Source organism: Pelobates fuscus, chromosome 3 (assembly GCF_036172605.1).
Source record: "Pelobates fuscus isolate aPelFus1 chromosome 3, aPelFus1.pri, whole genome shotgun sequence".
Classification (NCBI taxonomy): domain Eukaryota; kingdom Metazoa; phylum Chordata; class Amphibia; order Anura; family Pelobatidae; genus Pelobates; species Pelobates fuscus.
The window spans coordinates 151,463,722-151,478,614 of NC_086319.1; the positions used below are offsets into that span (position 1 = coordinate 151,463,722).

The 14,893-nt window shown below is 47.1% G+C and overlaps 1 protein-coding gene across 1 annotated transcript in view; it reads right to left on the reverse strand.

The window, feature by feature from the left end:
* LOC134602558 (aldo-keto reductase family 1 member C1-like) overlaps nt 1-12,413 on the reverse strand; it is a 95,438-nt gene extending 83,025 nt beyond the window's left edge. The window contains exon 1 of the mRNA XM_063447533.1: nt 12,302-12,413. Coding sequence (XP_063303603.1) covers nt 12,302-12,382 — 81 coding nt within the window. The 5' untranslated portion in view covers nt 12,383-12,413. The remainder of the gene's footprint in view (nt 1-12,301) is intronic.
* Nucleotides 12,414-14,893: the final 2,480 nt, after the last annotated feature.

Here is a 14,893-nt window from a genome sequence, read left to right on the forward strand (position 1 = left end):
GAAGCCAAAATAATCCACCCAAACACGGGGGATGACTGCTGCACGCCAGCATGGACTCTCAGTCTCTTTAACTTCTGGTGACCTGTTGTCTCCTTGTTATATTTGTTTAATTTTTGTTTTTGGCTAGTATGTTTCTGACAGTTCTCTACCTGTCTCACGTATAGAGAGGCAGCGCACATTATCTAGCCTGGTTGCCCTGTACTAAACAATCACCCTCCATTAGACGAGTCCATGCCAGATAAGCATGTCATGCAGTGATCGCTATTAAACCGGTCTCTGACCAGGTCGCCATTACTTTGACAGATAGGAGTGGTGAGTTTAGTATTGTTCATATCAGTTTAATACCTTCCGCGTCTCCTATCAGTGGACATACATATTGACAAAGTCCTAAGCGAGTTAAGTGATTCCCCTTTTGTTGTCTGGTATAGTTGTCATTAAGCTGGATACAGCATCTTACTTTCATTCCAAGAGCAGACAGTTAAAGCGACGTCAATTTAGTTTATTTTAATTCAGATTACACTATGTAGTGAATATGCTTAAGTAATCTTTAAACTTTAAAAATGTGCAAGACCAATCCTGTACCTCTATGTTTTCATAATGCGCTGGAGGACTGCCTTTGGGGTACCTCCCAAGTGACTGTATAAAGCCTCTGCACTACAAAAATAAAGAATTAAAAAAAAAAAAGTCCCTGCCCAATGGGTCTGTACGGTCCCGTGTCCCCGTCAGGGCTAAGTCAATATCATCAGTAGTGTTGTCGCGAACCCGAAATTTTCGGTTCGCGGACAGCGAACGCGAACTTCCGCAAATGTTCGCGAACCAGCGAACCGCGCGAACCGCCATTGACTTCAATGGGCAGGCGAATTTTAAAACCCACAGGGACTCTTTCTGGCCACAAAAGTGATGGAAAAGTTGTTTCAAGGGGACTAACACCTGGACTGTGGCATGCCGGAGGGGGATCCATGGCAAAACTCCCATGGAAAATTACACAGTTGATGCAGAGTCTGCTTTTAATCCATAAAGGGCAGAAATCACCTAACATTGACACCTGTCCTCAAAGCCCCTGATACACACTGACACAGAGCAGAATAGAGACTGTTCCCCGTCCTCAGAGACCATGATACACACTGACACAGAGCAGAATAGAGACTGTTACCCCTACATAGGGTCACTTGGCAGATATGGCGGGGTCGTGGGAGGGGGAGGATGACTTTCACCTCTTCCCCTGTTAGATTCCCGTTGTCCTGTGACATCACCCTTATACGCTGTGTAAAGCATACTATTTAATTTGATCAGCATGGCCACTTGAGTTTTTATAGTTTTCACGCTGCTTGTAGTTTATATATGGTTCACAAAAATCAAACAAACGATAAAGTAAACATGTAAGGATTCAGAATATTCTTTCAAACCCTTACACATTGTGTGTACGTATTTTTTGTCTTAAGTTTGTGGCTTTAAAGAGGTTCACGTTGTTTCTATGATGTGCATAACATGTTCTTGTAAATGTTTGTTAAATTTTTCCTGGAATTGTAATTTTTCAATCTGAATAAAGATAGTCAAATCCCTGATACACACTGACACAGAGCAGAATAGGGACTGTTCCCCCTACATAGGGTCACTTGGCAGATATGGATTGACACCTATCCTAATGATCCCTGATACACACTGACACAGAGCAGAATAGAGACTGTTCCCCCTACATAGGGTCACTTGGCAGATATGGATTGGCACCTGTCCTCAAAACCCCTGATACACACTGACACAGAGCAGAATAGGGACTGTTCCCCCTACATATGGTCACTTGGCAGATATGGATTGACACCTGTCCTCAAAACCCCTGATACACACTGACACAGAGCAGAATAGGGACTGTTCCTCCTACATAGGGTCACTTGGCAGATATGGATTGACACCTGTCCTCAAAACCCCTGATACACACTGACACAGAGCAGAATAGGGACTGTTCCCCCTACATAGGGTCACTTGGCAGATATGGATTGACACCTGTCCTCAAAACCCCTGATACACACTGACACAGAGCAGAATAGGTACTGTTCCCCCTACATAGGGTCACTTGGCAGATATGGATTGACACCTGTCCTCAAAACCCCTGATACACACTGACACAGAGCAGAATAGGGACTGTTCCTCCTACATAGGGTCACTTGGCAGATATGGATTGACACCAGTCCTCAAAACCCCTGATACACACTGACACAGAGCAGAATAGGGACTGTTCCCCCTACATAGGGTCACTTGGCAGATATGGATTGACACCTGTCCTCAAAACCCCTGATACACACTGACACAGAGCAGAATAGAGACTGTTCCCTGTCCACAGAGACCATGATACACACTGACACAGAGCAGAATAGAGACTGTTCCCCCTACATAGGGTCACTTGGCAGGTATGGATTGACACCTGTCCTCAAAGCCCCTGATACACACTGACACAGAGCAGAATAGAGACTGTTCCCTGTCCACAGAGACCATGATACACACTGACACAGAGCAGAATAGAGACTGTTCCCTGTCCACAGAGTCCATGATACACACTGACAGAGAGCAGAATAGAGACTGTTCCCCGTCCACAGAAACCATGATACACACTGACACAGAGCAGAATAGAGACTGTTCCCCGTCCACAGAAACCATGATACACACTGACACAGAGCAGAATAGAGACTGTTCCCCGTCCACAGAGACCATGATACACACTGACACAGAGCAGAATAGGGACTGTTACCCCTACATAGGGTCACTTGGCAGGTATGGATTGACACCTGTCCTCAAAGCCCCTGATACACACTGACACAGAGCAGAATAGAGACTGTTCACCGTCCAGAGACCATGATACACACTGACACAGAGCAGAATAGGGACTGTTCCCCCTACATAGGGTCACTTGGCAGGTATGGATTGACACCTGTCCTCAAAGCCCATGATACACACTGGGGGGAGCTACTGTCCTCCCCAACCCCTGCGCGGTGGGTGGGGGGCATAAATCACAATGGGACGAACCAACTGATAGGAGTGGAGTATTGTTCATATCAGTTTAATACCTTCCGCGTCTCCTATCAGTGGACGTGTATATGGCAGCCATTTTAGGAACCGCACACCTGGGACCCGAACAAGGTCACCTCTTTCAACAGGCGACATGATTTGGCCCTGTAAAACTATCCTGGATATTCTCTACAATTTCTATGAATATGGCATTGATTTATGTAACAGGGAGATGGAAGAAGATGCTTGGTCGGTCCTCTTACTTGAAATTTGGGGCACTGCGCAGGCAAGCTAATGTGCCACCAGATAGGAGTGGTGAGTTTAGTATTGTTCATATCAGTTAAATACCTTCCGCGTCTCCTATCAGTGGACATGTATATGGCAGCCATTTTAGGAACCGCACACCTGGGACCCGAGCAAGGTCACCTCTTTCAACAGGCAACATGATTTGGCCCTGTAAAACTATCCTGGATATTCTCTACAATTTCTATGGATATGGCATTGATTTATGTAACAGGGAGATGGAAGAAGATGCTTGGTCGGTCCTCTTACTTGAAATTTGGGGCACTGCGCGGGCAAGCTAATGTGCCACCAGATAGGAGTGGTGAGTTTAGTATTGTTCATATCAGTTTAATACCTTCCGCGTCTCCTATCAGTGGACGTGTAAATGGCAGAGATTTTTAATTGTTGAATCACCTCCCCTTTTTAGGCCAAGGTGGGAAGATGCTTAGACCACTGGTATATTGGTGCCATCTTGGAGGATTTTTTTTTGGTTTGGTTTTTGAAGCCACAGTGCTGCACCAGTGGGCCTAAAAATTAGGCATGTACACATGCCTGAAAAATTTGGTATTGTTGCAGCCGCTGCTGTAGCAGCGGCCAGAAAAATTGATGTTTGTTTCACAGGCAGAAAGTGCCCTAAAACATGGCGGCTTGAACCCTAGTTGGTGGCGGATAAGTCACGCAAGTCAAACGTCATTCAGAGCTAAAATACAGCAGCGTGTGGACCATTTTTAGCCCAAGGCAGCTCATCTCATCAGGCCTTTTTTAATCGAATGTATCGCCCACTGTCAGTCCCTTCGGGATCCATCCCTCATTCATCTTAATAAAGGTGAGGTAATCTAGACTTTTTTGACCTAGGCGACTTCTCTTCTCAGTGACAATACCTCCTGCTGCACTGAAGGTCCTTTCTGACAGGACACTTGAAGCGGGGCAGGCCAGAAGTTCTATCGCAAATTGGGATAGCTCAGGCCACAGGTCAAGCCTGCACACCCAGTAGTCAAGGGGTTCATCGCTCCTCAGAGTGTCGATATCTGCAGTTAAGGCGAGGTAGTCTGCTACCTGTCGGTCGAGTCGCTCTCTGAGGGTGGATCCCCAAGGGCTGTGGCGATGCATAGGACTTAAAAAGGTCTGCATGTCCTCCATCAACAACACGTCTTTAAAGCGTCCTGTCCTTGCCGGCGTGGTCGTGGGAGGAGGAGGAGGAGGAGGAGGATGACTTCCACCTCTCCCCCTGTTAGATTCCCGTTGTGCTGTGACATCACCCTTATACGCTGTGTAAAGCATACTTTTTAATTTATTTTGCAAATGCTGCATCCTTTCTGACTTGTTGTAATTCGGTAACATTTCCGCCACTTTCTGCTTATACCGGGGGTCTAGTAGCGTGGACACCCAGTACAGGTCGTTCTCCTTCAGCCTGTTCTCCTTCAGCCTGCTTCCAACTCGTCTCCTCCTCCTCTCTGTCTCCCCATCTGAACTTTCGCCCTGTTCTTCTTGCCGAGCGGGCACCCACGTGACATCCATGGACGCATCGTCATCATCAACCGCTTCGCTTGTATCTGACAACTCAGAAAAGGAAGCAGCAGCGGGTACAACATCATCATCATCACACCGTACCTACATGTGTTTAATGCTGCCTGCCTGAGACATATCCCTGTTATCTACATCCTCTAGCAATAATGGTTGCGCATCACTCATTTCTTCAAACGGGTGTGTGAATAACTCCTCTGACATACCAAGTAAAGCGTCTGTGGTACTAGTTTTGGTGGTGGCGGCAGGCGGGTGAGTGGTATCTTGAGAGGTGCCTGAAGCTAAGCTGGAGGAGGATGGTGCGTCAAGGATCCGAGCGGAGGCTGTACAAGATTGGGTGTCCTGTGTTAGCCAGTCGACTATGTCCTCAGAACTTTTCAAGTTCAGGGTACGTGGCTTCTGAAAACTGGGCATTATTCTAGGGCAAAAGGGAATCACAGCACCACGACCACGACGGCCCCTGCGGGGTGGCCTGCCTCTGCCTGTCATTTTTTGGGGGATTAGTGGTACTATGCGTGCAAGCTACTGTGAGACCAGATATGATTGGCAATGTGAACTGTAACAGGTCTGCAGAGCACACACTGTAGGCCTGACACACCCGCTTGAAGACAAGTAACTGCTATTCAATCTATAACAGTGAAAAACAAATTTTGGTTTTAAAAGCACGCTATAGAGACACCAGATATGATTGGCAATGTGCACTGGAACAGTTCTGGAGAGCACACGCTGAAGGAAGGACTGACAGAGCCGCTTGAAGGACACTGACTGGCTGCTATTAGCTTACACTGGAAACCTTTTTTCTTTGTAAAAGCACGCTATAGAGACACCAGATATGAGTGGCAACTGTCAAAGTAAGCTGGCAGGGTTGTGCAGGGCACACGCTGAAGAAAGGCCTGACAGAGCCGCTTGAAGGACACTGACTGGCTGCTATTAGCTTACACTGGAAACCTTTTTTCTTTGTAAAAGCAAGCTAAAGAGACACCAGATATGATTGGCAACTGTCAAAGCACGCTGGCACAGGTCTGCAGAGCACACGCTGAAGTAGGCCTGACACCCAGACGCTTGCAGACAACTAACTGCTCTTCTATTACAGTGAAAAAAAATATTTATTTTAAATCTAAAGCTTAAGCTATTGTAAAAACAGATATGAGTGGTGGTGATGTGGAATTATTAAAAATTATTATTGTACTTGTATTGAATTATTGTACTAACTCCATTTTAACTTTATACTGTGACTTCTTCCTCCATTTTGTCCTCATGACTTAACTTGTTCATTTTAAAACTACCTTACGTGACTGAACTTCTCAACCCAATTAGTATAGTAGACAAAGACTGTGTTTCCTGCAAGGACAAGCACCAGGAGGTGCTGGCTACTCCTTAAACCTTGCTGGCTACTCCTTAGAACTTGTAAGATAATGTAGTTTGAAGGCCACGAGAACACAGTAGTAATGAAATGTTCTATTCATAAGAGACCTTGCACCTGGACATGAAGCCTGATATCATTGACCGTGTAAAATGACGCTCAAGACCCCCTTATCCCCACCCGTGTCTAGAATAATCCCACCTCTGATGGGTGGGCACGGGACTAACCTCTTAATTTTTCGAACCAATAGGTAAGACACTAACCCCGACACTTAACAATTAATCCAATTGATGATGTTTATTTGCTGATATTCTAATAATCAATGATGACGCAAAATGCCTCTTAAAAGGGCCTGCGCGCCCGCTTTTACTGCACTTGCCAATAAACTTTCTCGAAGTTATTTTAACCTGAACCTTGTGTGTCAGACTTAATTACTTCAGCGTATATACGCAATTTAATTTTATTGATTTGGACAGGAACAGATAGACATTTGAACATTTTGGTTTACTTTCAAAAAGTACCATAACAGTGGCACTGGGCAAGAGGGCACAGTATCCACTGTGAACCTCACACAGAAGCTGGCAGGCAGGCAACTGCTCTTCTATTACAGTGGAAACAAAATTTTGGTTTTAAAAGCACGCTATAGAGACACCAGATATGAGTGGCAACTGTCAAAGCACGCTGGCAGGGTTGTGCAGGGCACACGCTGAAGGAAGGCCTGACAGAGCCGCTTGAAGGACACTGACTGGCTGCTATTAGCTTACACTGGAAACCTTTTTTCTTTGTAAAAGCACGCTAAAGAGACACCAGATATGATTGGCAACTGTCAAAGCACGCTGGCACAGGTCTGCAGAGCACACGCTGAAGTAGGCCTGACACCCAGACGCTTGCAGACAACTAACTGCTCTTCTATTACAGTGAAAAAAAATTATTTAATTTTAAATCTAAAGCTTAAGCTATTGTAAAAACAGATATGAGTGGTGGCACTGGGCAAGTGGGCACAGTATCCAATGTGAACCTCACACAGAAGCTGGCAGGCAGGCACCTGCAATTACATTACACAGGAAAAAAAAAAAAAGCAGCCTGATGTTCTAGCCCTAAAAAGGGCTTTTTGGGGTGCTGTCCTTACAGCAGAGATCAGATGAGTCCTTCAGGATTGTAGTGGACACTGAATACCATAGCCTAGCTATCAATTTCCCTATCTAATCAGCAGCAGCTAAACTTTCCCTCCTCTCACTAAGCATGCAGCTTCCGAATGAATCGAAAATGGATGCTGGGAGGGAGGTTGGAGGGTGTGGAAGGGAGGGAGTGCTGCTGATTGGCTGGAATGTGTCTGCTGACCGAGAGGCACAGGGTCAAAGTTTGCCCAATGATGACGAATAGGGGGCGGATCGAACTGCGCATGTGTCCGCCCGCCGTGGCGAACGCGAACACATTAAGTTCGCCGGGAACTGTTCGGTACATCACTAATCGTCAGTCGCTGTGTGTGGTGGCTCAGTGTATGATGTGTGCTGCAATGTGGTCAGTCCCTGTCACCTCTACTCGACTTCTCGGACTGTGTTCCCACTGATGTCTACTCAGTCTGTGAGTAGTGTCTGGAAGTCGGGTTTCGTCGTAGTCAGAATCCAGTGTGTCCACGTCGTCATGTATGACTGTTCTCTCCCCTCTGTGTGTGAGATAAGTTCCTCCAGCGTCCTGAGCTCCTCCATGCGTTTAAACCAGGCAGATACAGGTGGCGGAGTCTTATGTTTCCAGTATAGTGGAATTAGGCTTTTGGCCGTGTTTAGTATCCTGATCGTTAGGGATTTTTTATAGGTTGAGCTACGGGTGGAAGTGTGGTGCAGGAGGAAGGTTGCTGGGTCTAGTCGGGGTGGAGTATCGGAAAATTTTGTGAGAATCGCGTGGATCGCTGCCCAGAAGGGTTGGATCAAGGGGCATGTCCACCAAATGTGGAAGAAAGTGCCCAGAGCTTTCTCACATCTCCAACAGTTGTTGGTGGTGGTTGGGTCATAGGAGTGGGTGACCTGGGGTGTGCGCTACCAGCGGGATAGTACTTTATATGCCATTTCCTGTATGCCACTGGATGTTGCACAGTGAAGGGAAAGGGTACAGATCTTTTCCCATTGGGTCGGCGAGAGTGTGGTCCCCAGGTCCGTTTCCCATTTACTCATATAGCTCGGTGGGGGAAGTCTCTTTGCTTCCATGAGGAGGCCATAGAGCGTGGATAGCCCCCCTAAACTTTTCTTTTACCGTTAACCCTTAACTAGCAGTAAGCAGCACTAACAGTAAATTTCCAATTTTCCCATAACTCCCACCCACCCCAGCTAACAAAATATATAATTAAAAAATATTTAAATTAATTAGATACATTGAACCCCTGAGGGTTAAAAAAATAAATAAAAGTTAATCCTCAGGGGTTAAAAAAAAATTAGATCATAGTATAATACTGTGAACTGTATTTTGATCACTGTAGGCAGTGATCAACTGGCAGGGAAGGGGTTAATTTTTATTAAGACTGGGTAAAGGGGGGTGGTATTTTTTTTTTTTTTTTACTTAAACGTTACTAAAACATTTTTTTTAATTTGTTTTTACCTTTTTAAAACGTTTTTTAAAACTTTAACGTTAACCCCTAGTTAGCCTAACACCAAATTCCCAAATTCCCCACTAACTTCCACCCATCCCAGCTAGCTAAATATATAATTGTTAAATATTTAAATTACTTAATAAAATAAATGTAACCCCTGAGGGTTAAAAAAAATAATAATTAACCCTCAGGGGTTAAAAAAAAAAAAATCAGATGACATTAAAATGTATACCCTGCCAATTGATCACTGTATTCAGTGATCAATTGGCAGGGAAGGGGTTAATTTTATTAAAGCAGGGGAAAGGGGGGGGTGGGATTTAACTTTATTTTATTTTTTTTACACAGGGAGAAGAAGATCATCACTGATCCGTCTCCCTGCACTTCACACAGAACCTGGAAGTGAAGGGAGGCGGAAGGTGAGTATATGGAGCACATGTGCTCGCTCTGACAACCTGTCAGAGCGAGCACCGGTGCTGGGGCAGCCCGATCGGGTGCTCCCGGTCTGCCTCTAATACAGAGGCAGATCGGAGCACCGTTAACCCCGCTATCGCCGCAATCGCAGCGATCTGGGGTTAACTTTAGTAAATGATGGAAATTTTCCGTCAACGATCCTTAACTGAAGGACAAGGTTGACAGAAAATTTTCGTCCGCGGTCGGGAAGGGGTTAATAAACGTTATTGCACTAGGAGTGCTTCTCTTACAGGTTGCAAGTATATGCACATGTGTGTTTTTTTATGTTTTTAGGGATTAACACTAGAAGGGCACTTTATAATGTATAATGCTCCTAGTGATGCCTTTGAAAACTTGTATCAATAAATCTTTCAATAAATATAAAAACTTTAAAAACAAAAAAGCAGGTAAAAAACTGTGGAGTATAAGTATTAAAGAGTAATTTTGAAACATTCCAAAGTAATAATTTATCGTTTCGCTCTGCATCTTAAACTTTTCCAACGCTCTGTGCTTTTTCAACTCCCTACTGGAATGTTTTTTTGCACAAGTAAGTATTCTTTGGTTTGTTTTCCTGTATGTAAAATTGCCTTTTAAAGAGATACACACATCATTTTTAACTTCACTACTTTCAATTTTCAGACTATCTGCTCGTACCTGCCTGTGTGTGATTGTCTGTAACTGTGTGTATGTAAATTCCTGTAATTGCATATGTGTCTGCCTGTAACTGTGTGTTCCTGTCTGTAACACACAGTTACAGGCAGACACATATGTGCTAATGACTGTCTGCCTGAAACTGTGTGTGACTGCCTGTACCTGTGTGCGTGACTGTGTATGTATGACTGACTCCCTGTAACCAGTGGCGGATCCAGAGCCTGATCTCGGGAGGGGCACTTGTAGATTATTTAAAGAAATAATCCAGACACAATAACCACTACAGCTCAGTGTAGTGGTTATGGTGTCTATAGTGCCGGGACCCCCTCCCAGAGTAAGTAGTCAAACCGTTTAAGAACAGTTTGACAACTTACCTGAAGTCTGCTGGGAAATGGGGCTGTAGTAGTGCATTGGAGCAGTAGTGTGTGTGAGTGGTGCAATGTGTAAGGGGTGCAGTGTGTGTGTGTGAGGGGGACAGTGTGTGAGCGTGTGTGAGAGCGGCAGTGTATGTCAGGGATGCAGTGTATGTGTGGGACAGTATGTGTGTAACAGTTGCAGTGTGTGTGTGTGTGAGTATTGCAGTGTATGTGTGAGTGTGGGCAATGTGTGTATATGGGGCGGCAGTGTGTGTGTATGAGGGGGCAGTATGGGGGGCAGTACAGGTCTATGGGGGTCAGTGTGTGTATGAGGGGGCAGTATGGGGGCAGTACAGGTCTATGGGGGTCAGTGTGTGTGTATGGGGGGCAGTGTGTGTGTATGGGGGCAGTATGGGGGCAGTGTGTGTGTATGGGGGGCAGTATGGGGGTATGGGGGCAGTATGGGGGCAGTATGGGTGTAGGGGGGGGCAGTATGGGTGTATGGGGGCAGTATGGGGGGCAGTGTGTGTGTGTGTATGGGGGGCAGTGTGGGTGTATGGGGGGCAGTGTGGGTGTATGGGGGGCAGTGTGGGTGTATGGGGGGCAGTGTGGGTGTATGGGGGGCAGTGTGGGTGTATGGGGGCAGTGTGGGTGTATGGGGGCAGTGTGGGTGTATGGGGGCAGTGTGGGTGTATGGGGGGCAGTGTGGGTGTATGGGGGGCAGTGTGGGTGTATGGGGGGCAGTGTGGGTGTATGGGGGGCAGTGTGGGTGTATGGGGGGCAGTGTGGGTGTATGGGGGGCAGTGTGGGTGTATGGGGGGCAGTGTGGGTGTATGGGGGGCAGTGTGGGTGTATGGGGGGCAGTGTGGGTGTATGGGGGCAGTGTGGGTGTATGGGGGCAGTATGGGGGCAGTGTGTGTATGGGGGGCAGTGTGTGTATGGGGGCAGTGTGGGTGTATGGGGGGCAGTATGGGTGTCAGTGTGTGTATGTGGGTCAGTGTGTGTGTATGGGGGGCAGTGTGGGTGTATGGGGGGCAGTGTGTGTGATATAAGGGTATGGGGTCTTTTTTTATATATATATATATATATATATATTTATTTTTTATTTAAATAAATATTCTATGTCCCCCCTCCCTTCTTACCTTTACTGGGGGAGGGGGGACATTTCCCTGGTGGTCCGGTGGGCGATTCATTGGTGGTCCCAGTGGGGAGAGTGAACTCTAGCCCACGCTCCCGGGCTAGAGTTCACTCTCGCGAGATTTGGAGCGTTGCCGTGGTAACCGCGGCAACGCTCCAAATCTCGCGAGAGGAGGACCCGGAGGAGCTGCAGCCTGACCTCCGGGTCCTCCCTCTAACTCGCTCCCTCCCCCGCCGGCCGCCAGCACAGTGCCTGCGGACCGGGGAGGGAGATCTGTGATCTCCCCTCCGGTCCGCACGCACATTTAAGGGCTGGCAGGGGAGGGGGAGGGAGAGGGAGACAGTCGGTATTCTCGGGGGGGGCAATTGCCCCGTTGCCCCCCCCCTGGATCCGCCACTGCCTGTAACTGTATGTGTGGGGCTGCCTTTAACCCCTTAAGGACCAAATGTCTGGAATAAAAGGGAATCATGACATGACACACATGTCATGTGTCCTTAACCCCTTAAGGACACGACATGTGTGACATGTCATGATTCCCTTTTATTCCAGAAGTTTGGTCCTTAAGGGGTTAAGGGGTTAACCATGTGTGACTGGCTGACTGTACCTGTGTGTGGCTGAATAGACCTGTGTATTTGACTGTATACCTGATACTGTGTGTATGACTATGTGCCTGAGACTGCGTGCTGGGAGTTGTTTTCAAACACTAGACATTACTGTGAGTTTTATTGTTGTGGATTACAGTGATAAACTAGTACACACCACATGGTACTGGGAGGGCTTTTTCTAGTATACAACCCCCATTTGAAGTATAGGCAAGGCATCTCATCTGGTTTGTTTTTTGTCTGTGGTTTAATATATGAACTGTACTTGAGAGAGATATGTTGAACACAGAAACATAGTTAAAACTTAGTTACAAATATAACCTTACCTTCCACCTAGTCTGTAGCACTCACCTTATCTGGTGCATAGGTACCAAAGCCAACCACTGGGATTCTATTCCCATCATTCATCAAGAGGCAGGGATATACAGACATGACTGTGTTCCTGATTCCGTAGTACTGAGTTCCTAGCATATCCAGACTAACAGGGTTATTTATTCTTCTTTTATGGTGTGGCATCATCTTCTTTTAGGTTCTAATATACAGAAATAAGAGAGCGCAAATCGATAAATAAACAAATTAATAAAAGCAGGTAAAAACACATTGGAAATTTCCTAATCTCACATATAAAATTATATCAAAATTGTGGTAGCGCTATGTGAGAGAAACCCTCACACTATACAAGGGTGCTCCATGAGTATTCTAAAGAAGAAAAAATATTTTTAACCATTACTTGCAACAAAATGTCTGTTAGTTACCAATAGACCTTACTAATGTTCATGGTATATGTTGGTAATATATAGAGTCTTCTGAGAAAATGTATATAAAGATGTCCAGAGTCCTTGGTATTGGAAGGGGTTAATTACTGTCGTTGAAATAAAGTTCAATGGTTTAAAACACAGTAGTTTGCAGCAGCAAGATGATACCTTTAAAATGATACAAAAACAATCCTCGTAGTGTAACACTGTTTATTTAGACCACGGGTTGTCAACCTGGTCCTTACCGCCCACTAGTGGGCGTTTCAGGATTCCAGGTGGGTGGTAGGGATTTCGGCGGCTAAATCCTCTCTCCTCTTTAGAGTGTGCGGGCGTGCGCGAGCGGCTTGGGGGCGCAAGATTTCAGTGACTGGCAGGAGGGAAGTGCTCCCTCCTGCCAGGCCACCTTTTGGACCCCCCAACGCGGCAGAGTTCTAATCCGAGGCAGCTCTAACCTCTTTGCTTTGCTCCCTCGTGTGATGTTTGCTGATGCCGCGGGAGCCAGAATATGACGCCATATTCTGGCTCCTGGCATCAGTAAACAGCCCGCGAGGGAGCAGAGCAGAGAGGTTAGAGCTCCCTCGCTGCCTCGGATTAGAACTCTGCCACCCACCGAAGTGAAGCCCCACTGGTCCCCAGGGACAGATCGACACCAGCTGTCCAGGTAGGGAGGCTGGGTGGGCATTTAATATTAATAATTTGTGTGTCTGTAAGTGTATGTGTAAGTGTGTATGTGTGTGTGTCTGTAAGTATATGTGTGTGTCTATAAGTGTATGTGTGAGTGTGTTTATGTTTGTGTGTATGTGTTTCTCTGTGAGTGTGTGTGTCTGTAAGTGTATGTGTGAGTGTGTTTGTCTGTGAGTGTGTGTGTCTGTAAGTGTATGTGTGAGTGTGTGTATGTGTTTGTCTGTGAGCAGAGTACTTGTAGAATAGAAGAAAGAAGGAGCAGAGTATTTGTAGAAAAGGAGAAAGAAAGAAAGAGCAGAGTACTTGTAAAAAGGAGAAAGAAGGAGCAGAGTACTTGTAAAAAGGAGAAAGAAGGAGCAGAGTACTTGTAGAATAGGAGAAAGAAGGAGTAGAGTACTTGTAAAAAAGGAGAAAGAAGGAAAAGTAAAAGGAGAGAATTGTTGTTGGCTAATAATAGCAAGTGGGCTACCTAGCTCAGCCTTCCTACTGGGCATTGCTATAAGAAATGTAAAAAAAGGGGGGGGAGGAAGGTGGGGAGGGGAATTGAGGAGGCAGAGGAGGGGAGCTGATGCACAGATGAGAAATTATATTATGAGCAAACAGAGAAATCGTCTGAATATAACCGAAAGAGGAGCAGTGGCGTCGCTAGGGGGGGGCCAGAGGGGACCATGGCCCCCCCTACATCATGCTGTGCCCCCCCAAATGCCAGCAACCTACTGGCTAGGTGTTTAAATTATATTCCCTCGGGCTGTAACAGCCTGTGACAGCCCGAGAGAATGCAGGGCAGAGCAGCTGGAACTGTGCAGGGGGCTGTCTGAGGCCGGAGTGAGCACTGACAGGCTCCCAGGCACATTCCCCGCCCCCAAACGAAGTCCCGCCTCCCGCACACAAGCCCCGCCCCCGCCGTTAAACAGCAGCCCATGCTGCTGCTGGAAAGGATGAAAGATGGCTGCCTGACCCCCAGCAACAGCCTCCAGTGACAGGTAGGCTTGCTTAATGTGCGTGTGTGTGTGTGTGTGTGTCTCTGTCTGTCTGTCTGCTAGTGAGGAAGAAGTTTGTGTGTCTGTATGTATGTACCACCCTCAGCCTCATCACCCTCCCTACCACCCTCCACACCACCCTCAGCCTCCCCACCCTCCACACCACCCTCAGCCTCCCCACCCTCCCCAATATCCTCAGCCTCCCCACCCTCCCCAATACCCTCACCACCCTCCCCACCACCATCAGCCTCACCCCCTCACTACCCTCAGCCTCACCACCCCACCAGCCTCAGCACCCCCCACCACCCTCAGCCTCAGCACCCCCACCACCCTCAGCCTCAGCACCCTCAGCCTCACCACCCCCACCACCCTCAGCCTCAGCACCCCCACCACCCTCAGCCTCACCACCCTCAGCATCACCCTCCCTCACCACCACCACCTCACCACCCTCAGCATCACCCCCCCCCACCCCAACCAACCGCAGCATCACCCCCTCACCATCCTCAGCATCACCCCCCACCCCC